General features: G+C 48.7%; 1 protein-coding gene across 2 annotated transcripts in view; it reads right to left on the bottom strand.

Annotated features, from left to right (window-relative positions):
- The window catches only part of AK8 (adenylate kinase 8), a 158,652-nt gene that overhangs the window by 104,979 nt on the left and 27,088 nt on the right, over positions 1-26,585 (bottom strand). For both annotated transcript variants that reach the window (XM_025359097.1, XM_025359096.1), the window contains exons 6-8: positions 2,658-2,739; positions 2,024-2,095; positions 537-737 (exon numbers count right to left, since the gene is read on the bottom strand). In XM_025359097.1, coding sequence (XP_025214882.1) covers positions 537-681 — 145 coding nt within the window. In that variant the 5' untranslated portion in view covers positions 682-737; positions 2,024-2,095; positions 2,658-2,739. The remainder of the gene's footprint in view (positions 1-536; positions 738-2,023; positions 2,096-2,657; positions 2,740-26,585) is intronic.

The following is a 26,585-nucleotide window of genomic DNA, read 5'->3' as shown; positions in this document are numbered from 1 at the left end:
GTGGCTCCTGAGCTGCTGGGAACATCTGCCATTGCTGTGGACGGCAAAGCAGTGCCAGGCGTGGGGCCATGTATCTCCATCCTAAATGAAGCATATCACCTGTGTTGTGTGTGTGTGTGTTTTGTTGTGTTGTGTGTGGTGGTGGTGGTGGTTTTGTTTTTGTGTTAATCTTTATATATTTCTTCTTTCCTCTCCCTCAAGGTCAAGCTCAAACTTCTTGCTACCATGTCCCTCCCACCCCATTCCTCGCCTCTCCTCCTCCCAACCCCATCACCACCAAATCTGCTGTGGGCCAGAGATGTGACCACGTCTGAGTGTGGGACATTAGCCCAGGGTCTCCAAGTGGGGTGCCCCCAGAGGCTCTGCACACATGCGTTTCTGGGCAGGGAACCTGGGTCATCTATGACTTGACTCCCAGGGTCCCAGGCATGTCACAGACACTGGCCACTCCCAGAGTAAGGGACAAAGTGGTAGAGGGCACAGTGAGCCCAGCCCTTGGCCGTCTGTCCAGGGTGGGGCTGCCTGCTTGTGTTTACCCTGGTAGAAGACGTCCACACATGGCTGGTCAGCACTGATGACTTTGAGGATTTTGGGGTAGGAGGGAATGACCCTGATGATGTTCCTATGATACTCCAGCAGTTTCTGAGCCGTCTCCAGCTCTGAGATATCCTCTGGCACCATCAGACGGTTCTGGATTTCAGATTCGGGTGGCCAGTCAAAGGTGGTGTGATAAATCTCTGCAAGGAGAGAGGTGCACAGTTAGAAATGGCCATGCAGGGGCCCTGTGGGTGCTGCTGTGCTGGCTGGGGTGCTTGCTGTCCTGGAGGCCAGGCCCTGCAAATTCCTGGGGTGTGGCTGACCGCGGCAGGACACTGTCATTCAACACCAACACTTCCAGCGACTCTGAGCCTGCTCTTAACTACTGTTCTTGTTACAATACAAGAACAGGGCCCAGGGCAAGGGCTGCCGTGAACTTCTGAGCACTTACTCTGTGCCAGGCACTCTTGACAGGCACCTACCTGCAGACTCCCATTTCATCCTCAGAGCTATCACATCACTCATTAGGTTGGTATTTTCTCTCTTTTTTTTTTTTTTTTTTTTTTTGAGACAGAGTCTTGCTCTGTTGCCCAGGCTGGAGTGCAGTGGCCGGATCTCAGCTCACTGCAAGCTCCGCCTCCCGGGTTTACGCCATTCTCCTGCCTCGGCCTCCCGAGTAGCTGGGACTACAGGCATCCGCCACCTTGCCCGGCTAGTTTTTTGTATTTTTTAGCAGAGACGGGGTTTCACCGTGTTAGCCAGGATGGTCTCGATCTCCTGACCTCGTGATCCACCCGTCTCGGCCTCCCAAAGTGCTGGGATTACAGGCTTGAGCCACCATGTCCTGCCCTAGGTTGGTATTTTCATCCCCATGTACAGATAAGAAAACTGAACCTCAGGTATCCCATGTCTACAGCCAGAAAGGGGCAGAGCTAGGGATCCACAAACCCAGGTCTATCTGCCACCATAGCCTAAGGCCCGGACCATCAAGGGCAGTCCCGCCTCCCCCCATCCTCCCGCCAGCCCCTTGCTGAACTGCCTGGTCTTCAAGGCCCAGTTCAAGGGCCCTGTCCCCTGCAGCACCTGCCAATTCTCCCAGGTAATGCTCATGCCTCTGTCTTCTGTATGCATATCAAAGAACAAGGGGTGTTAGGGAGTATATAATTTGTCCCAGGGAGAGGCAGACACGTCCCCTGGCTCCTGTGTGGGCCCCAAGCCCAGGTGCCCCGCATGACCCCCTACACTGTACTCTGGTTCTGCCACAAGAAAGTCTCCTCCTTTAACCTAAACGGGCCTCCCTTTCCTCATCTACCAGAATGTACCCCTGCCAGTGTCTTCCAGCTCAGAGCCCAGCCTGTGGCAGCTTTCCTTGTGTCCCTCTGTGGGTGCCCAGAGCAGAATGCGAGCTCGGGAAATGGTAGGCGGGCTGTCACCACCAGGGTCTCTGAAACCCCATGGGGCTGGGTGGGGGTGGCCATAGCCATACCTCCAGTTTGAGGGTCGATTCTCTTCCCCAGGTTTCTCTCGATCAGGATCGTGTCTGGAGCACTCAGCACGACTGGACAGAGAAGAAAAGGAGAAAAGCAGGCATGTCAGGCAGCGGGTGCCACACATATGAATAGCACGGACCAATACTTGCTTCAGGTTTTTTGTTTTTCTGTATAATGACATTAAAACAACAATCATCTCCCATCCCCATGAATTCCTAAGAGAAAGGTCTTCTCGCACCCAAACACAAAGAGCGTAACATCGGGACAGAGTGTAACCTCGGGACAGAGCCAGGCCCATGACTGAAAGTTCTGCCTGTTAGCAACTTCCCTCGTCACAGATAACGCCATGATGGGCATCTCTGCGTGCACTGAACGCCTGCATAGCATTCTAGTTGATTTCCTTCCTGGGACAAAGAATCACCAGGCTGAAAGCAAAACCCCACTTTTCTTAAGAACCAGCCCTGAATATAGTTAGCTCTGTGAAAAATTCAGCTGTCCTGTCCTCTTCCTTGCTGGGTCTCGGACAGTGCCTGGGCTGAGGTCGGGAGCAGGCAGCATGAGCGGGGCGCTCACTGGCTACCCCTTGGGGCTGCAGCTGTGGCAGGTGGGGGACCCTTGGGAGTTACTCACTGACGTGTCTGGGGGTGATCCCCAGGGTCTGGATCCTCAGGGCCTGCTCACGCGTCTCGGGGATACCATCCAGAATCCAGCCCTAGACAGAGGATTCAGAGAGGTGCTCATCTGTGTTGATTTTTAGATTTTTTGGAATTATTTTAAAAGGAACATAATAGCTTTATAGAAAGACTAGAACTTTTAAGACAAAAAAATACATAAATGTTTCTGATAGCTATCTCACCCTTTAAAAACTAGTTTGTGGCCAGGCACGGTGGCTCATGCCTGTAATCCCAGCACTTTGGGAGGCCGAGGTGGGCAGATCACAAGGTCAGGAGATCGAGACCATCCTGGTTAACACAATGAAACCCCGTCTCTACTAAAAATACAAAAAATTAGCCAGGCGTGGTGGCGGGTGCCTGTAGTCCCAGCTACTCAGGAGGCTGAGGCAGGAGAATGGCGTGAACCCAGGAGGTAGAGCTTGCAGTGAGCCGAGATTGCGCCACTGCACTCTGGCCTGGGCGACAGAGCAAGACTCTCTCAAAAACCACAGCAACAATAACAACAACAATAACAACAAAACAAACAAACGAACAAAAAAACCCTACTTTGTAATATATTATTATATTCCCTTCTGAATCGTATGTTGGTGGCTATAATCATAACATATATATTTTACATCGATTTTTTTTTTTTTTTGATACGGAGTTTCACTCTTGTTGCCCAAGCTGTAGTGCAATGGCATGATCTCAGCTCACTTCAACCTCCGCCTCCCAGGTTCAAGCAATTCTCCTGCCTCAGCCTCCCAAGTAGCTGGGATTACAGGCGTGTGCCATCACGCCCGGCTAATTTTTTGTATTTTTCGTAGAAACGGAGTTTCACCATGTTAGCCAGGCTGGTCTCAAACTCTTGACTTCAGGTGATCTGCCTGCCTTGGCCTCCCAAAGTGCTGGGATTACAAGCGTGAGCCACCATGCCCGGCCTACGTCTTGATTTTTTCCACCACACAATAGCAACCACAAGCATCTCTTCACATCTGCACGGCTCCTCATTGTCCCCATTATCAACGGCTGTGCAATGTCCCACCAAGAGAATGTACACAGCAACTTAACTACGCCCACGAATGCACATTTCAACTGCGAGCAGTGTCTACTATCATAAATAATACCTCGACGAACATCTTTGTGCATCTAGCGCTTTCCACATTTTGGATAATTTCCTAAAGAGAGTTTCGGAGAGATTCCTGAGACTAGGGTGAAAACCCCGCTTTTGTTTTTATTTTCTACCCCATATATCTGCAGTAACACCCACTTTTCTTAAAAACAAACCCTGGATGATGATTCCGGCTTCTGCTCTGCAGCTACCTTCTTAAAGGACTGAAATTCCTCACGCATCAGCCCCCTCTTGGTACAGCTAGGGAACTGGTTTACAGGTTTATTTTTACTATTTATTTATAGAGATAGAGTCTTGCTACATTGCCTAGGCTGGTCTTGAACTCCTGGGCTCGAGCAATGCTCCTGCCTCAGCCTCCCAAAGTGCTTGCGTTACTGGTGTGAGCCACTGTGCCCGGCCTTTACTAACTCTTTAAATCCAATTGTGAAAGTAATATACAATCATTGTACACTGTGTGGAAAATACTGAAAAGCTGAAATAATAAGTCACTGGTAACACCTGAGACCCAAACAAGCCACTGTCAACATTCTGGTGTATCTCCTTCCAAGCAGCAAGTGCAGATACCTTTGTTCCTGGCGGCTGGGGGTTGTGGGGAGGGAATCACACCGTACATACTATTTGGTAATCTGTTACTTTCTAGCAAAAACATTTCATGAACGTTTTCCCATGTTGCAAAGTGCTCCTTGCACAGAAGTTTTCACAGCTGCCTGGTATTGCATGAACTGACCTGATGGTAACTGATCCCATATTGTTGCTCATATTGTTCAGTTTGATTCCAGTTTTCCACCATTGTAAACAATGTTGTATATGCATCTGGATGCCTAGCAAACATCCTCAGATAAATTTCTAAAAGTTGACACCTTCTTTTATGGCTTTTGATACATTTTGCCACATCGCTTTACAAAATGACCCACCAGTTTATGAATCCAATGGCAAAGCATCTGTTTCCTTGCATCTCTGCCAAAGTTGGGCATTATCTAGGGGAAAAAAATCTGTCCAGCAAAATACAGTATACCACTGCTGCTTTAATTTACATTTCTTTGATCATTAATGAGGTTCAGTATTTTTTCCATATGTTTATTAGCTATTTGGATTTTTTTTCTTTTCCAAAATGTCTATTCGCGTCATCTATCTGCTTTCCCCTGGGGGTTTCATCCTTTTATTTATTGACAAGAGCTCTTTACATATTAAGAACGTTACCCCATTTTGGATTTTGGCAAACACTACCACAAACCCTTTGAGGCAAACTACATTGCCAACATTTTCAGCAGTTTGTCTTGCAGCCTTTTCATTTTGTGTGTGGTGTTGCTTTTCACACACCAGCTTGTGGCCAAATCAATCACTGCTTTCCTCTTTAGATTCTGGCATTGTGTGGATGCATAAAAACACCCTCCCCACTGCAAAAGCTGATACATATTCACTTGCCTTTAAATTGCATTCTTGTCTTTTTACTCTTTACTTGTAAATAGTAATGATCCGTGTAATAGGGCCACATTTCAGTTTGCGAATGATATGGGGCTGTGATGTAATCTGTTTCCCTGTGGCTCACCACTTGTTCCAAACTCACCCCCAATACAGTCCATCTTTTCCCCTCTGAGGACACTTTTATCAGAGTCTAAATGCTGATAACGACATTGGCTCTGGCCTCTTTCTGCCTGTAAATTGTTAAATTCTTTTTTTTTTTTTTTTTGAGACGGAGTCTCGCTCTGTTGCCGGGGTTGGAGTGCAGTGGCCGGATCTCAGCTCACTGCAAGCTCCGCCTCCCGGGTTTAGGCCATTCTCCTGCCTCAGCCTCCCGAGTAGCTGGGACTACAGGCGCCCGCCACCTCGCCCAGCTAGTTTTTTGTATTTTTTAGTAGAGACGGGGTTTCACTGGGTTAGCCAGGATGGTCTCGATCTCCTGACCTCGTGATCCACCTGTCTTGGCCTCCCAAAGTGCTGGGATTACAGGCTTGAGCCACCGCGCCCGGCCTGTTAAATTCTTTTTATTTAACTGTTTAAATTGTTGTTGTTTTATAGGTTCTCATAATGTCTAGTAAAATAAACTTTCCCTTCTTTTTTCTTTTTTTTCAAAGCAAGATCTTTCAGGTAAACATTAAAAATATTTTGTCAAGTTCCCAAATAGAAATTCCACTAGGATTTTGGAACAACATTAAATGTGTAGATCAATTCACGACAAATTGACATTTTTACACTATCAAGTCAACACATTATCGTCTCATTTGCTTAAGTTGCTTTTTTATGTCCCTCAGCAATGTTCACATTAAACAATTTCTGAAGTCCTTTCAAGTCCCATGAGTTTAGAGTTAGACACACACACACACACACACACACACACACACACACACACACACAGTCTAATGCTTTAGACTTGATGTCCAGGTACATTAGTAAAGTGAGCTTTGGAAGAGACTGAAAGAAAGCAGTGAATTGCTTCAAGTCTCCATTTTGCAGGTAGTGGGGTCCGGCAACTGGGAGTCAAAACTGGGAGCCCCCACTTGCTGTAAAGCCCTCCCTCTCAGCCATTATGAGACTCAGTTGCTCTAAGGTCAGAGGATGGACTGACATGGACGGTCTCAGCCTCCAGGTCCCTCACGTCCACACCACCTGATTGACAGACACAGTGTGGGCGATAGTAAGAGATGTCTTCCTTTACAAACAAACCAAAAGGTGGTCTGGGTGCAGTGGCTCACGCCTGAAATCCCAGCACTTTAGGAAGCCAAGGCAGGAGGATTGCTTGAGGCCAGGAATTTCAAACCAGCCTGGGCAACAACATAGTGAGACCCCCACTCTACCAAAAAAGATTTTTAAAAATTAGCCAGGCGTGTTGGCGCACACCTATAGTCCCAGCTACTTGGGAGGCTGAGGCAGAAAGATCCCCTTAGCCCAGGAATTTGAGGCTGCAGTGAGCTATAATCATGCCATTGCACTCCAGCCTGGGTGACAGAGTGAGACCTTGTCTCTGGAAAAAAAAAAAAAAAAAAAAAAAAAAAAAAAAGCCTGCCTTTCTTCAATATTAAAATATTTAGGTTCCAGTAGCCTCCACTGACAGTTAAAAAAAAAAAAGCTAAACAAATTTGCAGCCTAAAGACTGTCGGAAAAATCCAGCAAGCTTTCATTAATTTCTTGAATTATACAGGAAGACTCACAGCCACAGAACCCCTGGTTTCTAGAACTAATGAAGCAAAAGTGCAAAAAAAAAAAAATTTTAACAGCATTTTGCTCCCTCAAGTCCTTGTTAGAGCCAGCCAAGCGCCGGGCTGCAGCTCCTGGAAACAGCAAACATCTACAGACATGAGCAACACCAGCAGAACCAGGAGACGGAGCGTCTGAGAGCTTCCTTGCAGTTCTGGAAGCCGAACCAACATTTTCTGAACTTTAGCTAAATTCATACCCCCTTATTTTTCCTTTATTTGGACGGGAAGGAATTGGGAGCCCATTGATTGCTGCTGCTAGTACAAGGGCTGGTAATTCTGTTTTGAGTCCCTTTTTGAAGCTGGAAGGTTGGAACTCTGTCTTTGCTCGGCACTGAGAAAGGCCTCTGCTTTTAATATTGCATTACTGAGCAATCATTATAATCTCGCCCACAAATTTGCAGCAGGTATCAGTATGTGGTCCAAAGCTTTTAGAACTATTCAGGGGAACAGCTCTCACTGACTTTTCACTGGAGAAAGCGGGACTTCCAATTACACAGGAAAAGTGCAGCAAAATGAGGAACATCTCCCTAATTAGCCTGGCCTCACTGGAGTGTCATTCTGGTGCAGATGTGAAAATCTACAAGGAAGAAGGTGGGGGGCTCTGGAGTGAGCCCTAGGCCACCAGCTCTCCAGGTCTGCTCTTTCTGAGTTGGGGAAATGGTACGATCACCTGGGGACTAAGAAACAAGGTCCCCGAGGAAGCCCTCGAGCAGCACCCAGGCCCCATTAGAGCCGCCCCCCACCGTACGGAGAAGGCGGCCGTGGAGGCTCTTCCTCCCTGTGCCAGCCCACGCTGGTCCACACTGGTCCACCTGGAAGGGAGGGCGCCTTGACCAAACCTCTGTGGAAGGCAGGTCTACCCTACAGCATCCTCATGATGAAAGCTGCAGGCTGGGTGCTCAGAAAAGATCTTTCCCAGAGCTCTTGCTAAGGCGTTATTTGCCCAGCTGCAAAATGGGCTGCACGTTCACAGGGAAGCAGCAATTTTGGCTGGGAGGACTTTAATGGCTGCAAATTCTGGCAAAGCAAGAAGTCATAAATCAGTAAATAGCACCCGACAACTGCCACGAGGGGACATTAAGACATTCCCAATAAGCCTGCGTTTCGAGGTTCGCGGGTCTCACGTCCAGGAGTGGCTGGATGTGGAGGTATCAGTCAATCCCTAATTAGAATACATTATCCATCTTCCTGACACTTCAGTGAAATGTCTATTCCACTCTGAGCTGCAGCTTTGTTCAGAGCAGGTTAATTGATATTCTGATGCCTTCGCTCACCATACCCCCGTGGCTCGGTTCTGTTTTATCACACATCAAAAAGGCCGTATGCTCAGGGCACTCCAGGCACCAGTGCAGAGCTGGAGGTCTGCACAGCTGCGAGGGGTATGGTATCACAGGAGGGACAAGCACTGAGCAGATGTCACAGATGAAAAAAAAAGGAAAGAAAAGAAGCCAGCCAGCCTGGGGAACTTGGCGAGGCCCAACAGAGCACGGCCTGATGCGGTACGAGCCGTCCGGCTTTGTGCGAACACTGGCCTCTTTTGCCCTCCTGACTATTATTAAAGCGCAATTAGCAACTTCACATGGGAAGGCTCTGTTGCCCTCTGGGCCTCTGCCTGTTTGATGCGTTGCCTTTCTGCTCCTCCACTCTCCTCCCAGGACCAGAGCATGGGGCTCCCCTGGGTGCTTCCCCCAGTCCTGCCCCTGATCTGGCTCCCAGCTCCGACTGCAGACTCCACCGCAGGCATTCCCTGGAGCCGCATGCTCAATCTCTGCAGTCCCAAGGAGGCAAGCTGAGGCTGAAGACTTGCACTCAATAAATCAGTTTTGCTGAGCTCCAAGTCTGAACCAGGGCAAGCCTCACAAGAGGCACCGAAAGCCCAACGTTGCCTAATGAAATACCGCGTGGTTCCCCCACGTAGAGGAGAGAGACTCTGTCAGCCAGGAAGGAAATGCATCTTAAAAGTTCCAGTTTGGGACAGTGATATGTTCTAAAGACAATCGGTGAGAACAATGAGACTACTTTGAGGAACACAAAAATGTTGACAGTTACTTTGGTTTACACAAAAACATAGTAGCAGTTACTTACTATGTAGCAGTAACTTTGGTAACACAGTAGCAGTAACTTTGGTAACACAGTAGCAGTTACTTTGGTTTATACAAAAACATAAAAACCTTAGCCTGCCATAGAACCCTAGCATGCCTTCCATATTCAACTCACCTGAAAGATGACTAGCAAGAATTTTTATCTCAAAGTTGAATCCCAAACAACATGCGCCCCCTGTTAGCACTGAACATGGAATGCATTGAACACGGAATGTTAGTATTCCACATTCCACGTGTATGACTGTAGCAGGACCCCGTTACCCCTCAACTTGCTCTGATTCCTCCACCTGGGCGAGGTGAGGTGTGCCCAGGGCTTTGCCTGACCTTTTTCTGGGCACAGCCTAACAGTGATTATGCTCTTACAACGCTGAAATATGCAGGAGTGATTTTTCTTTTTTTTTTTTTTTTTTTGAGACGGAGTCTCGCTTAGTCGCCCAGGCTGGGGTGCAGTGGCGCGATCTCGGCTCACTGCAAGCTCCGCCTCCCGGGTTCACGCCATTCTCCTGCCTCAGCCTCCCGAGTAGCTGGGACTACAGGCGCCCGCCGCTTCGCCCGGCTAATTTTTTGCATTTTTAGTAGAGACGGGGTTTCACCATGTTAGCCAGGATGGTCTCGATCTCCTGACCTCGTGATCCGCCCGCCTCGGCCTCCCAAAGTGCTGGGATTACAGGCGTGAGCCACCGCGCCCGGCCGAGGAGTGATTTTTCTAAACAACAGTGTTGAATTCCACCCTTGATAATCAATGATACATGCGTGGTGTTTTTATACCAACGTGCAGATGCGGGGAGATCATTACTCCTAGATGCGTAGCCTACAGGCCAGTGATCTCTAGGGTATGAAAACCTGGTAAAGCCCAAATGCAGGCATTCAAGAGATGCCTTTTTTTTTTTTTTTTTGACTGAGTCTCACTCTGTCGCCCAGGCTGCTGGAGTGCAATGGCATGATCTCGGCTCACTGCGACCTTCTCCTCCCAGGTTCAAGTGATTCTCCTGCCTCAGCCTCCCGAGTAGCGGGGACTACAGGCACGTGCCACCATGCCCGGCTAATGTTTTGTATTTTTTAGTAGAGATGGGGTTTCACCGTGTTAGCCAGGATGGTCTTGATCTCCTGATCTCATGATCCGCCCGCCTCCGCTGCCCCAGGTGCTGGGATTACAGGCATGAGCCACCGCGCCCGACCTCAAGAGGCTTTTTACTAGTTCCTAAATAGTTTTAAAACAATTAAATCAAATTCATATCAAATGTCTATGGTGCCCCTGAAGCCACTCCATGGAAGGAGACACAGTTTGAAGAACAAATTGTTCTGTCTCCAGATGGAGCAGCTACCCCAGTTCTGAGGCTGGGACGGCCCCAAGACAGCCCCCTGCAGAGATAACTCACTTTGGAGGTTCACATTTAGCTCTCCAGGTCAGACATAATGTGCTTTAGATGAAAGTAACGGACATGGATAACCCAGCACCCAGGGCCCTTTCCCCTCAAACACTTTAGACCATGTCTGTGATGTAGACCCACCTCTCTAGAAACAAGATTAGCCCTGGAAAGGATCCGTTTATTGTGATAGCGGAAAGCAGTGGCTTTGGAACCAGATGACCTGTGCCACAGCCAGCATGTGACTTTCAACCAGTCACTTCATCCCCTCTGGCCTCACTCTCCTCTGCACAATGGGAATAATCAAAATCTAGCTCACTGTTGATGAAATAATTAAACGAGGATTATAAACAAACAGGCCAGGCACTGTGGCTCATACCCATTAAGAGCACTTTAGGAGGCCAAGGTGGGAAGACTGCTTGAGGCCAGGAGTTCTAGACTAGCCTGGACAACACAGCGAGACCCCACTTCTACAAAAAAAGTAAAAAATTAGGCCAGGTGCGGTGGCTCACGCCTATAACCCCTGCCCTTTAGGAGGCCAAGGTGGGCGGATCACCTGAGGCTGAGAGTTCGAGACCAGCCTGATCAACATGGAGAAACCCCGTCTACTAAAAATACAAAATTAGCTGGGCATGGTGGCGCATGACTGTAATCCCAGCTACTCGGGAGGCTGAGGCAGGAGAATTGCTTGAACCTGGGAGGTGGAGGTTGCGGTGAGCTGGGATCGTGTACTCCAGCAACAAGAGCAAAACTCGATCTCAAAAAAAAAAAAAAAAAAAGTTAGCCGGGCACAGTGACATGCACCTGTAGTCCCAGCTACTCGGGAGGCTGAGGTGGAAGGATCACTTGAGTCCAGGAGTTCGAGGCTGCAGGGAGCTATAATTGTGCCACAGCACTCCATCCAGCCTGGGTGACAGAGTGGACCCCATCTCTGAAAAAACAAACAACAAAACAAGTGTAGCGCCTGGCAACAAAGAAATGACCCAAAGTTAACTAATCTTATCATTATAATTTTGAGAAAGGTGAACGATCTTTTTCTCTACCTACTTCCAAAGAGTCCCACTTAAGTTTGTAGAACTTAATATAAAAAAATTGTTTGAAAAGGCAAATCTCGGGAAAATAGGAGCAAATGGCATTCCAGATATGAACTGAGGGAAGATCTTTAATTAAGGAGGACTTGGGGCAGACACATTTCTCGTTTTTTGAAACTGGGGTCTCGCTATATTGCCCAGGCTGCTCTCAAACTCCTGGCCTCAAATCATCCTCCTGCCTCGGCCTCCTAAAGTGCTGGGATTACAGGTGCGCCACCACACCCAGCTGGGACAGACACATTTCAATTAGAATGCGGGGGTCTAGTGAGTTGACAGCTACAGTGGATTCGCCCCAAGGTGGGCTCACGCCATTTGCCATCACTCGGCCAGCGGCCCTCCCTGAGGGGAGTTTGCTCATCCTCTACCCACGTGACTGTTTCCTTATCTGTATAACAGGAATGATGAAAATAGTGTCTGCACTTCATAGTGTTTAGGGTTACATGCAACGATGCACCTAAAGTGGTGGTACAATGTCTGGCAGACAGTAGGTGCTTAATAAATGTCTCCTGGCATACACAGGCTATTCATAGTTGACAACTCATTTGAAAAACAGACCAAACTCAGCCTAAGAATGGGAGAATGGGCCAGGCACGGTGGTTCACGCCTATAATCCCAGCACTTTGGGAGGCTGAGGCAGGCGGATCATGAGGTCAAGAGATCGAGACCATCCTGGCCAACATGGTGAAACCCCATCTCTACTAAAAATACAAAAATTAGCTGGGTGTGGTGGTGCACGCCTGTAGTCCCAGCTACTCGGGAGGCTGAGGCAGGAGAATGGCGTAAACCTGGGAGGCGGAGCTTGCAGTGAGCTGAGATCCGGCCACTGCACTCCAGCCTGGGCGACAGAGCTAGACTCCGTCTCAAAAAAAAAAAAAAAAAAAAAAAAAAAAAAAAGAATGGAAGAATGTGGAGTTGGCCCCCTTCTGCTCTGCCCTTCTGCTGGTGGATGCCCTGCTAGCTCTCGGGAGCAGGCCTGGCACCTCTGACTCTCTGCTCAGCCTGCGAAGAGAAGGGTGATGTGGTCGGTGCTTCTGGGTCCAGTCCCGTTCCCAGCATCTCCGTGCCTCTCCAATACTCTCTCCTGCTCCAAGGTCCACTTGCGTCTGCTCAAACCTCAGGCCCTGTCCTGCATCTGATCATCCCTTTTTCCTCTTCTACTGCAGTGAGAGGGATCATCTGAGGCATCACGCACCCACAGAGCCTATCGGAACACGCGTTCCTCTCCACATGGAGTGCTGTGGCTCTGTATACAGACACGTGGTCAACACGTGCCCTTAACAAGCCCGTATCACACCAACCAACCAACCACAGCCTCAGCATCAGGGTCTCTTACAGAAACACCCACAAATAAGGGGGCGTGGGGGATGTGATCACTGATCACTGTGCTCTGCCCGGCACCTCACCAAGCCCTCAGAAGCCCTGCCTCACTGTGATGCGGGCCACAAGTTTCCTGAGTGGAACTCAGACCTCCCCTTCCAATCCTCTGCAAACCTAACTGTATCTGTATTTGAGGAACACACAGTTACGGCCTCAGCAGAGCTGTGGATCAATAAAACCACACTCCTTGGAGGAGGCAAGTGACATCTATAAACCCGTGAGTGTCAAAACAATGGCAAGAAAATCCTGTGTTCCTACTGTCAGTGGGATGAAAGCGGTGTAATTAATGCCAGCCCAATGACACCACAAGGAGAAATAAAACAAACAGCTGGTGGTTCTATGGACCAGCATCTAGCTCCTCCACTCCGTTACCGTTTCTACTATAAAATACTGACTCATGTTATGGGCAGGGAAGCATAAATCTATGACCAAAGAGGAGGAAACAAAGACTATAGAAATCCAACATGTAAATTCTAAACGTTTGGTTCCACAGTCAAAAGTGTGCTACATCCTCTCCCCACTTATAGTGAAAGAACCAAGTTTCCATGATATTACATGAGCTCTAAGAGGAGTCAACCTGGGAACACAGAAAAGAAGTTTGCATTTTGTGTACAGTAAAGAAAACACCCCCAGCTGGTACAGTCACTTTTAGGGCTGAGGGCCTGAACTCGCCTCCCACGTGCATCAGAGACCTGACTCCAGGGATCTGCGGACATGGTCAAGTTCAACAGAACGGTCCAAGTGTTGCATCTGATGATGGCATTCTTTCTGTAGCTCCAGGAGGAAGATAATGCAGAAGCAGACATTTGGAACCTGATGCATTTCGAGAAGGTCAGTTTTTCTTTCAGGTTATGTATTTATCCTTCCTTTGGGTCAGTGGGTGGGGCTCCTGTGCTACGGCCTCATCTGTAGAATGACAGCAGCTCTAGGAACCTGCCTGCTCCTGCCAGCCCTCTGTTTTGAGCCACCTAGAACATTTGCTGGTGCACAGCAGGTGCCCCAGAAGTCTTGGCTGTTGAAAAACATCATAGGACAGTCGTGCCGTTTCAATGGGAAAATGCAGCACAGTGTGACGTGGTATTTGGCACATATCAGGTGCCAGGAAATGCTAGCTGAGTATTTTGTGTACCTTATTTTTTATTTTTTTGTTGAGATCGAGTCTCCATCTGTCACCTAGATGGAGAGTGCAGTGGCGTGATCTCGGCTCATTGCAACCTCCGCCTCCTGGGTTCAAGCGATTCTCCTGCCTCAGCCTCCTGAGTAGTAGGATTACAGGCGCCTGCCACCACACCTGGCTAATTTTTGTATTTTTACTAGACATAGGGTTTCACCATGTTGGCCAGGCTTGTCTCAAACTCCTGACCTCAAAAGATCCACCCACCTAGGCCTCCCACAGCTGGAATTACAGGCGTGAGCCACCACGTACGGCCGATGTGTACCCTTATCTTGATGGACCATTTCTGCTCTTCACCAACTGTGTGTGGGCTTAACTCGGGCCTTCATTGTCCTTCTTCCTTGTCTTTACTGTAACATGATCACAGGCTCAATGAGTCATGGGGCAAGGTAACATTCCTTTAACACACTGAAGCAGAGACTTGTTCATATCCCATTTAACTGCTCATGGGTCCTGGTGGACAGGCTCCGTGTTTCCTTCCTTTGCTTTTGATGAGAGAATAAGGAAGACTTCTCGAAGAGGTGCTGGGGAATAAGAGGCGATGTCTAGAATGCATTAGCGGGATGCAGATGGGGGCAGCATCCCTCCGCAGGCTCCTGCTCAGCAGCACCGGGGAGGATGCAGTGGGCCTAGCTTTTGTTAGTCACAGTGTGGCTTTGACTCCGCAGGGGCTGTGAGCCTCACAGTTAAGGAAGAAGAAAGAGGAGACGCTGTGAACAGAATGCAGACTGAGGAGGCACCGCCCACCAGTTGAGCACTGTCTTAGTCCATTTTTTGCTGCTTATGACAGAATACTGAAACTGTGTAAATTGTAAAGAAAACATTTTTTTTTGCAAGGGGGATGGAGCCTTGCTCTGTCACCCAGGCTGGAGCGCAGTGGCGCGATCTCGGCTCACTGCAACCTCTGCCTCTCAGGTTCAAGCCAACTTCTTGCCTCAGCCTCCCAAGTAGCTGAGATTACAGGTGCCCACCAGCACGCCCGGCTAATTTTTTTATTTTTAGTAGAGATGGGGTTTCGCCATGTTGCTCAGGCTGGTCTCGAACTCCTGATCTCAGGTGATCTGCCTGCCTCGGCCTCCCACAGTGCTGGGATTACAGGCATGAGCCACTGAGCCCGGCCCCAATCACCTCTTAAAGGCAGTACTGTGACTCTCAATGCTGCCACATTGGGGATTAAAGTTCAACATGAGTTTTGGAGGGGACGAACATTCAAACCAAAGCAAGCATCAAGAAAGCAAATTCCTGCTGCAGTCACACTGAAGGTCCTTCCCTCACGGCCCAGCTCCATTTCCAAAGGAGCGAACCAAGCATCCCACATGCTTGGCTTCCTGCATTACACTCGCGCTTGGCAACCTTTCGAACCATTCCTAACCTCCAGAGTGGTGGGACTCAATCCCAAGTGGAAACACACACACACATACACACACACATGTGCGTGCGCGCATACACAAACACACACACACACACACACACACACACACAAACCAAGGCAAGTGAACAGGCATGAGGAAGGCAGGCTGCAGCTGGCTGCGAAATTTCATTGATTTTTTTTCCTCAGGCACTACACTGAAAAGTCTGCTCACTCTCATCCACCCAGGTGTGGGGATGTAATAGAACTCACTTGAGTTGTGGTTTCAAAAGTGTACCACAGGCCAGGCGCGGTGGCTCACGCCTGTAATCCCAGGAATCTGGGTGGCTGAGGCAGGTGGGTCACCTGAGGTCAGGAAATCGAGACCAGCCTGGTCAACATGGTGAAACCCCGTCTCTACTAAAAATACAAAAATTAGCCAGTTGTGGTGGCACACACCTGCAATCCCAGCTACTTGGGAGGCTGAGGTGGGAGAATCACTTGAACCCAGGAGGCGGAGTTTGCAGTGAGCCGAGATACCTCCAAAAAAAAAGTACACTGTGATGTTGCTGGTAGATCATAAACCTATCCAGAAAGTGTCCAGGACTGTTGTCTAACACAAAGCCAGGTATGAAGAAGCAGTGGACTTCTACTCATAAGGGATCCTCAAATGGCCTTCACCCAGGTCATCTGGCATGTAAAAAGCATCTTAACTCCAAGTGGACCTCCGGGCCTGGCACGGTGCTAACTGCTATGCTTGGATCGTCTCATTTAATCAGAGACAGCGAGACAGCTGTTACTTCAGGACATGCGCCACAGCACCTAAGGCCATGCTGCTTGTCTATGAATTACAGGGCACTCTACGAAGAAAAGCACTGCGGCCCGAGCAGGCTGTCCGCACCAGTCCCTGTCTGAGTGTCCCTCGCTGCTGTCTGCCAGCCCAGATATTTGAGGGACGGCTCAGGCCAGCAGATATGAACACGAGCCACGTGTGCAGCCCATAAAAATCACATTCCCGGTGCGGGAAGGCCTCTGCCTTTTGATAAATAATAAAATTCTCTGCACATGACGAGCCGTCATAATTGGGCACAAGTCTTTCCTTTGCCCCTGCAGCAGCGTGGGGGTGGCATCCGTACGCGAAAACATTTCTTTTTTTGTTTGCCAGATATTTTCCAGTCTGTGATATTCTAAATGTCTGGTGCTGGTGACATACAAACGCCTTTGTCATAAGGCCTGGCACAAACTTGCCGAGTCCAGCTGAAGCCTGACCTGCCAGTCAGGTAGCCAGGAGCCTCTGCATGGTGGCCTGTAAAATGCCACACTGACCCGGCCTGTGGGGCATCAACCAAATTCCTTCATCCATCTGGGCCTCAGTTTCCCTTTTCATAAGAGGTTTTGGTGGGATGATTTCTGTAGATGGCTTTTTAAAAGACATTGATGAGACAAACTGGGATTCATCCGCCAGGCGTGATCACTTTCATGTTACACATTTATTTAATGTTTTAAAATCAAGCACCCTGGTGCTTGATTCTTGTTACAGTTGATTGCAGGAATAAAGGAGGTGGAGACAGGAAAATCTCCTGGCATAGGACATCAGCTTGGAAGACTGGTTCTCAAAAACTTGAACCCGGGGTCCCACGGGGGCACCTCTAGCCTTAGGGTGCAGTGCTTGAACTTTCTCAAGGTGCAGGAGTCCAAGGCCAAACGGGAAACTTGAAAGCATTAATGATGGAAATAATTTTAGAATACAAGGAAGAAGTTGCTAAACGGATCCAAAATTCACAGAAAACAAAGCTAGCACACTGGCCAAAACAATCTCCCCAGAGAAGCCTGAAGACAGATGTGTTCCTGGTGTTGAAATCATTATTAGGACATTCGGACATGACTGGATAGGGCTGTTGGATTTTAAACACCTTTCCCTCCTTGGGCCACGAGCATGTTGGGATAGGAATTCACTGCCATGGTGGTGCAGAACTGGGGAATTCTCCAAATGGCATTCATTGATTCATTGATTGACTCGTTGATTGACTAACTGATTGATTGATTGATTCATTCATCCTATAAGTATTTACCCAGCATGGAGTCTGTGCCAGGTACCACACGAAAGATCTTGCATTTCTAACTATGACAGTGCAGAGCTGGAGAGCAGAATGCTGTGAGCACGTGTAACAGGCAGGTCGGCCTCATGTGGGGCCGGACAAGGTTAGGGGAGGCCTCCCTGAAGAAGTGACTTGAAGCTAAGGCTGAGGAATGAGAGCAGTTTTCTAGCTAAGGGGTGGGGTTAAGAGCACTGCGTATTCCTTTTCTATTGCTGCATAACAATCTTAGCGACTTTAGACAATATAATTATTATCACATGGTTTCCAAGGGGCAGGAGTCTAAGCACAGCTCAGCTGGGCCATCTACTCAGTCTCAAAGGCTGCAGTCAAGGTGTTGACTGGGCTGTGTTCTCATCTGGAGGCTTGACTAAGGGAGAACCCTCTTCCCAGCTCATCTGGATTGTTGACAGGATCCATTTCCCTGCTGCCGTATGACTGAGGGCTCTGGTTTCTTGCTTGCTGGGAGCTGGAGGCCCCTGCAGTTCCTAGAGACCAGTCATGTGGGCTTCTCCAACATGGCTGCATACTTCATCATGCCAGCAAGGAGGATCTCTCTCTGGTCTGCTAAGGCACATTCTTACATAAAGCAATGTAGCACAGGAGTGACATCCCCTCACCTTTGCCATATTCAGCTGGTCCTGCTCCCACTCAAGGCGAGGGGATTACATAGCATGGACACAAGGGGGTGGGAAATCATTGAGAGCTGCTTAGTGATATAGTTTGGATATGTGTTCCCACCCAAATCTCATATTAAAATGTAATCCCCATTGTTAGATGTGGAGCCTGGTGGGAAGTGTTTGGATCATGGGGGCACCAAACCAAACTCATGGTTTGGTGCTGTCTTCACAATAGTGAGTTCTCACGAGATCTGGTTGCTTAAAAGTGTGTGGCGCCTCCCCCTCCCACTCTCTCTCTCTTGCTCCTGCTCTGGCCACGTGATATGCCTGCTCCCCCTACACCTTCTGCCATGATGGGAAACTTCCTAAGGCCTCCCCAAAGCTGAGCAGATGCCAGCACAATGCTTCCCACACAGCCTGCGGAATCGTGAGCCAATTAAACCTCTTTTTATAAATTACTCAGTCTCAGGTATTTCTTTATGGAATTGCAAGAATGCATATGGCCTAATGCAATTAGGGCCTGCCAGCTGCACACAAAGGCCTGAGCAGGGTGGGTGCAGGTTGAGCTGGGGAAAGGTGGCGGGTACTGAACGGGTATATGAGAGAAGTCCAGGGATGAAGCTGAGCCGCAGGCAGGCCCAGGACACACAGGTCTCCCGGAAGCAGTGGAGGGTCACAACCACACTTATTTTAAAATAACAAATGTTTCTCTATGTTTAAAATCATCCTCAGAAGGGTGCACTTTCAAGAAAGTGTGAACGTCAGTTGCCTCCAGGGAAGGAAACTGGGTGGCTAAGGAACAGGAGTGACGGGGGACTTTGGTGCCTTTGGAACCATAGGAATGAATATATCGTGGTTATGAAATAAATTCATTCATTCTTTAAAAAGCCATCCTTCCAGCAGCAATGTGAAGAAAGGACTGGGAAGAAACCAGGGTAGCTGCGGGGAGATGGATCAGGTTCCAAATAAAGGAAAGGGATTCTTAGCAATTTAAAGAAAATGGAGCACCCATGGTGACTATGGGCAAGGTAAAATTTAGAATCTCTTTGGTACTGAGCCTTTCCCTCCAAGTTTCCAGAACTTACTGCCTTATGTCTTGCCTTTTCTTTGCCCTACAGGGGTAGTCTGAAGATTCGGGCACATTCTCTTGATTGTCCCTAACAAATGGCTAATGGGTATCCAACAGGTAGAGCCAACAGCGCCTTTTGATTGTTCCAATACAGAGTGCTAATTTTTCTTTCTCTAATGCATTTGATGGTCACTTCAAAAAAAAAATTCTTCAAAGAGATTGCACTAGACCAAAAAAGAAAAAAGAAAAAGAAAAAGAAACCACTCCCCTGCATTAATACAGAATCCTGATGGGTTATGATTGCGTTATTTTTCCCTGAACACTATTCCCTGCATTCTTTTTGTGCTCTAAATTACCAATTCTAGTCCCTGTGTAGCTAAATAATAATAATTACCATATAAATGAATATGCATATGTGTCATTTTTCTCCCTAAAAGCAAGAAAGCCTGTTTATTTTGGATGAGGGTTGGTTTTGTTTTTGCACAACCAAAGCACATAATTAGAAGCCTAACCTCTTACTCTTGAAATCCTGTCTCCAGCGGGAAGAGATGAAACGGCACTGGATGCCCCTTGAAGGTTAGAAGAAAGTTTAAAACAAATTGAAGGAGATATTTCTTTACTCTGCAGGTAACAACAGCGTGGACATGATCAGAATCACAGAACTATAAGGCTAGACGGGATTTCCATGCTCAGGTCCAACCCCATGATTGTATAGATGGGAAAACTGTGGCCTAAGGAAGTGAAGCTCTCACCAAAATAACACTCACTGCCTTTTTGAGATGCAACCTTTGAAACAAGAACAGAGTAGCCAATAGTACAACACCATGTTTGCATCTCAGTTCTGAGACTTAATTGTGGGATCTTCAGCAAGATACACAACCTCTTCAGGGCCTGGATTCTGCATCTGTGAAATAGGGTAGCCAATAGTGCCACCTCCGCAGGGCTACTGTAAGGACTCCACAGCACAGAGTCCTGCTGCCGATGCTACACTCCCAGTCAAGGGGAGTCACCCAGAATATAATTGCAACCTCTTGCATAGTGCAAGGTGCGCCTGAAATGTCACATAGCAGATAACATGCCAAACCAGGCGTGTAGACGACAGCTACCACCATCATCAAAATAATCACAATAATAACACACATTATAAATACTCATATAGTCAATATATTATTTACAATACAATATAATCACATGTAGTGTAATGCAACTAATAACGATGTCAATAATTGAGATTTTAATTTATAATATTAACAACAGATATCATCATTTTTATGATGGTGACTTGGGATGCATGATCTCGTACTCTGTCCACACTGCAGGTGCACTATGCAAACAGGTTATGCAGACCAAGCTTTTAAATAAGCTCAGGAAGAATTCACAGAATTTGAATGCGCATTTGAAAGACTATTCTAGGCCGGGTGCAGTGGCTCACGCCTGTAATCCCAGCACTTTGGGAGGCCGAGGCAAGGGGATCACTTGGAAGTCAGGAGTTCGAGACCAGCCTGACCAACGGCGTGAAACCCCATCTCTACTAAAAATGTAAAAATTACCCAGTGTGGTGGCAGGCGCCTGTAATCGCAGCTACTCAGGAGGCTGAGGCAGGAGAATTGCTTGAACCTGGGAGGCGGAGGTTGCAGTGAGCCAAGATCACGCCACTGCACTCCAGCCTGGGCAACAGAATGAGACTCTGTCTCAAAAAAAACAACAAAAAAAGGCTATTCTAGATCACTGAGGGCAGGTTTGGGATATCCAGTTGCAATCATAGAGAGAATCACCATATCTTCCCCAGAAACTATCACTCAGTGAGGTAGAGATTTTTTTAAAAATCACGGAAACAAACCTGTCCAGGCCAGGTGGATCCTGTGTGAAAACTGTGCAGCCTTGTTAGATTCTGGAATGGGGGAAGAAGCACAGTGCGGCTTCAAGGGGGTGTACGTAGCCAGTGGGACACACAGACGACTGTTGGCAGTCCACCCCGAGGCCCTGCATCTCTGGATTCTAGATTTCCACCTAGAATCCAGAATGCTTACCCACCAGAAGCATTTCCATTGGAATGCTGTAACTTGCAAAAATTACTTACACGAAATAGTACTGCTCCGTATGTTTTGAGGTTGGAAAGGAGAGAGACTTCAAGAGTTGCTTGGTGGTATCCAGACACCCACCGTGGGCCTTCTGCAGTGGTTGTGTGGGGTGGATGGGGCAGAGGGGCCCACAGACGCCTTGGCCCCATGCCAAGCCTCTCTTCCCGCTATGAAGTTCAGATCCATCTCTAGCTGACATAACACCTTTGCTTGTTTATCTGGTTCACACTGTCTGTCTCTCCATGACTAGAACTTCTGTTTCTTAAGAGCAGACGTTTAACTTTCTTATTCACTGCTTTGGCCCCTGTGCCTAGCAAAGTGATTTGTTGCATAAGAGAATAGATGAATGAATGAATGAATGAATGAATGAATGAGTACTTTTAGGAAACACTGGCTGGGGAGCCGGGTAGGCCAACAAACCATGACAAGGCTTTTGGTCGTGACTCCAGTTGAGGAACACATCAGGTGGCATGGGGACACATGGGGGCCTGTGAATGGCACAAAACACGACAGGGAGTAGGTAGGTAGGCTTTGCCCAGCCTTTGAGCTTCTGTCCTGGGCTGCACGGCACAGCCCTGGAGCCCCCGGGTCACAGCGCTGGTCCTGTGTACCACATGCCTGGTCCACCCTGGCCAGCCCTGCTGCTTCCCACTGTGTGGCTCTGGGCGTGCCTCAGGCCCTGCAGCTATAAAATGGGCACAATAATAGTAACATTGACCATGTAGGGTCCCATGAAGCTGGAGAAGCTGCTGGGCGTAGTGCCTGATGCCAGGCTCAGACGCATGCTCAGTTCAGGTCTCTAGCTTCTCCTGGGGTGAGATGGAGCGCTGGAGCAGAGGCTCTGGGCCTGTCCTGCTCTCCTGCCTGCCTGGACCCCAGAGACTTCTGCCTTCCAGTGGTCAGCAGGCCAGCTCCCGGCTTCCGCTGCACCAAGGCAGCTGGTTGAACAAACACTCTTGACCAGGAGAGAGGGCCGGGGGAAGAGCGGCCCGGACACAGCAGTTCCTGCTCGAGTTCCTGGGTCACAGGTGGTTTGGGGACCATAGCATCTTCAAAGGAAATCTGAAAAGGGAAAGGCGGGTCTTCCACCACCAGGCACAGGGAAGTCCTGCTGCCTTTGCTGACTGAGAGAGACTGTGGCGCCATCTCCACTGGGCCTTTCGTTTGCCAAGGGTGGTGATGGTGGCTCATGAGTAGGCCACAGTTTTTAGGTGCATGTTATTCCTGAGGATAGGAACTACACAATTTCTCCCTTCCTGTGTGCTTAGAACGAATGCTCATCACACTGAGAGTCCTGGTTCCAGGAACTCTTGGCATATTGAATTTGAAACACCGCCTGATGGCTAAGACCGTATCCAGCTGTGCTTTCACAGACAGCCCCCACCCCTGCTGAGGGTGTCCAGTCCTGGGCAACTTAAGCCAAAGAAGTACCACCCCCCTATATTTGACCAAATTTGATGAGTAGCTATCATGATGAAAAAGAGAAAACGGCTTAGCCTTAAAGATCAAAGAGAGCCAGGCACGGTGGCTCATGCCTATAATCCCAGCATTTCAGGAGGCCAAGACATGTGGTTCACTTGAGCCTAGGAGTTTGAGACCAGCCTGGGCAACATGGTGAGACCCTGTCGCTACAAAAAATATAAAAATTAGCCAGGCAAGGTGGTGCACGCCTGTGGCCCCAGCTCCTCAGGAAGCTGAGGCAGGAAAACTGCTTCAGCCCAGTTTAAGATCAGCCTGGGCAACACTGGGAGACCAGGTCTCACAAAAAATAAAAATGAAAAATAGACGGGCACGGTGGCACGTGCCTGTAGTCCCAGCTACTCAGGAAGCTGAGGTGGGAGGATCGCTTGAGCCCAGGAGGTTGAGGCTGCAGCGAGCCATGACTGTGCCATTGCACTCCAGCCTGGGTGACAGAGCAACACCTTGTTTCAAAAAAAAAAAAAAAAAAGACTGAAGAGAAGAAAGGAAGACTCCCTTGAATGCTTCCAGCCTGGTGATCTGCTATGCAAGAATCTAATCCAACTTGGCAAATGCATAAAAAATAATGGATTAAAGCACACAGCATTTTGTATGGGAAAATGCTGGCCCATTTCCAGTCACTCGGGCCATCTTTCCCTCCCTTTTAATTCTCTGCCAAAAGATTGTTTGGCATGTCCTAGAGAAAAGAGGTGGGAAACCTTAAACATAGTGACCGACCGATGGGTCAGTTTTAGGAAAAGTTCCCGTGAGGTTGGTTGGACACTCTGAGTGAAGCGTGTGAAGTTGGGGTAAAGGGCTGGGTTTTCTGGTCCCTGCCTCCCTTCTGGCCGCCATTCCCTCCAGCCTAAGACGGCCCCTCCACAGTCCACTCCAGTCCCCTTCACTAGAGACTTCAGGAATAACTTGACTCCCCAGGCCATGGTTTTTCCATCACAACCCTTCTCACCATCTGCCATGCCTTGGTCATGTTTGACTCTGTCTCCAATTGCAAATGGTGAGCCCAAGGCAGGCAACATCATCTTGCTAGAAGTGGGGGGTGCTGAGGAGGAGGGTCTCGGGTGTGGGGAAGGGTCCTAGCAGCGAAAACAACTCAGGGCCTGCAGGGGGCACTCAACTGGAGACGCAGAATCAAGCCACGGAGCTTGGAAGTCGGGTGACTGGGAGGGAACTTAGTGAAAATGAAAGTCTGTGGTGAAGCTGGCCTTTCTTCTAACACTCCTGGAAGGTGGAAGTTTGCCTTTTTTTTTTTTTTTCTTTTTTGAGATGGAGTCTTGCTCTGTTGCCCAGGCTGGAGTGCAGTAGCGCGATCTTGGCTCACTGGAACATCTGCCTCCCAGGTTCAAGCAATTCTCCTACCTCAGCCTCCCGAGTAGCTGGGACTACAGGCACATGCTACCGTGCCTGGCTAGTTTTTTAATATTTTTAGTAGGGACGAGGTTTCATCGTGTTAGCCAGGATGGTCTCAATCTCCTGACCTCATGATCTGCCTGTCTCAGCCTCTCAAAGTGCTGGGATTACAGGTGTGAGCCACTGCGCCCGGCTGGAAGTTTGCTTTCTATTGAGAGCTCAAGAGAAAGGACAGAAATGTTTTTGTGATCAATGTGAAAGTGTTACTTAGAACAGGGGTTGGCAAGCTACAGCCCCCGGGCCAAATCTGGCCTGCTGCCTGCTTCTAAGATAAAAGTCTTTCTAGAGCACAGCCATGTCCTTTCGTGTCTGTGTTGTGTGCGGCTGCCTTTGTATTACATCAGAGCTGGTCATTGTGATAGAGGCCGTATAGCCTGCAAAGCCTCGACGAGTGTCTCTCCAGCCTTTTCAGAAAACATGTGTCCACCTCCGATTTAGAACAGCCTCTGGGCTCTGGATATCTGCCTACACCTGGGCAGAAGACCATCCACTCACAGTGAACAATTTGAGGTCAGATGTAAACACACTGTTCAGAGTCAGCTTTGCAGCCCGGCCTGCAGCGTGTTTGTGATGTAGATCCCATGGCTGAGGGCCATGCAGAACAAGCTCGTGAGAACTGCTACTCCAACACCAGCATGCTGGAAAGATTCCTGGGTACTGCTTCAGATTTGGGACTTCCCAATCAATATATATATATTTTTGAGACAGGGTCTTGCTCTGTCACTCAGGCTGGAGTGCCGAGATGCATGTTGGCTCACTGCAACCTCCTCCTCCCAGGCTCAAGCGATTCTCCTGCCTCAGCCTCCCGAGTAGCTGGGATTACCAGTGCATGCCACCATGCCTATCAGATTTTTTGTGTATTTAGTAGAGACAGGGTTTTGCCATGTTGGCCAGGCTGGTCTTGAACTCCTGGGCTTAAGCGATCCTCCTGCCTCAGCCTCCCAAAGTGCTGGGATTACAGGCATGAACCACTTCATTCAACCATAATATCTTTTTTTTTTTTTTTTTTGGAGACAGGGTCTCACTCTGTCACCCAGGCTGGAGCACAGTGGCATGATGTCAGCTCACTGCTACCTCCACCTCCTGGGTTAAAGCGATTCTCCCACCTCAGCCTCCCAAGTAAATGGGATTACAGGCGTGTGCCACCATGCCCAGCTAATTTTTATTTATTTATTATTTATTTATTTTTTTGAGACAGAGTCTTGCTCTGTCACCCAGGCTGGACTGCAATGGTGCCATCTCAGCTCACTGCAACCTCTGCCTCCTGGGTTCAAGCGATTGTCCCTGCCTCAGCCTCTCAAGTAGCTGGGATTACAGGTGCCCACTACCATGCCCAGCTAATTTTTGTATTTTTAGTAGAGACAGGGTTTCGCCATGTGGGCCAGGCTGGTCTTGAACTCCTGACCTCAGGTGATCCGCCCACCTCGGCCTCCCAAAGTACTGGGACTACAGGCATGGGCCACCATGCCCAGCCAATTTTTTGTATTTTTAGTAGAGACGGGGTTTTGCCATGTTGGCCAGGCTGGTCTAGAACTCCTGGCCTCAAGCAATCCTCCTGCCTTGGCCTCCCAAAGTGCTGGGATTACAGGCGTGAGCCACCACGCCCGGCCTGGCCCTAATACATTTTCAAGTGAGAGACAGATGGAGAGAGAGAGAGAGTCTGTATGTGCATATATATATATTTTAAAAGGACACAATTTCCGATTCTGGGGGACATGAAATGCGCGCCACCCCCCTTATCACCCCCAGTGAAAGTAGCTGTAATACATGCATAAAACACACAGGGCAGCTATTCAAGGACTCAGAAAGTTATCCAGTAGTAGGCAAGTTGGGGGAAAAGACTAGAATCCTAAATACCACCAAACCAGTATCTCCTGGCCTGGTCTTAAGGCAACCTGAAGGCTGAAGGTGGGCAGCAGATGGGAGAAGAGTGAGCTGGAAGGGGAGTGGGAAAAGGGGCTCCTAGCACTCGGAGTGGGGGTGCCTCTGTGGGGTTTTTCTTTCCTCTGTTTTCTCACACTCCTGCCTCCAGGCAGTCCTGCGTTGGCTGTGGTGGCACGGCTGTGCCAAAGGGGCCCGCAGGTACCTGAAACACTGAAAGAGGGGACCCTTCTCCAGTCCCAAGAGAACAGGGCAAAGCCCCATCAATCCTTCTTCTCTCTGTCCTCCCACCACTTGACCCTGGTCATGGGTGCAGTTTCCTGGCCAAAATACCAAAAAGAGGAGCACCAGGGAACTAGGAATTACTGGGAGATGCCAGAGAGGGGAGCTCAGGGAAGTAACTAAACACAGCATGTGATGAGATCAAAGGCTCACCCCCAAGCTGTGCGTGTGTGGGCCTGACCCTAAACGGCATTTCAGAGAC

This window comes from Theropithecus gelada, chromosome 15 (genome assembly GCF_003255815.1).
Source record: "Theropithecus gelada isolate Dixy chromosome 15, Tgel_1.0, whole genome shotgun sequence".
NCBI lineage: Eukaryota > Metazoa > Chordata > Mammalia > Primates > Cercopithecidae > Theropithecus > Theropithecus gelada.
This window is presented reverse-complemented; position numbering and strand designations above follow the sequence as displayed.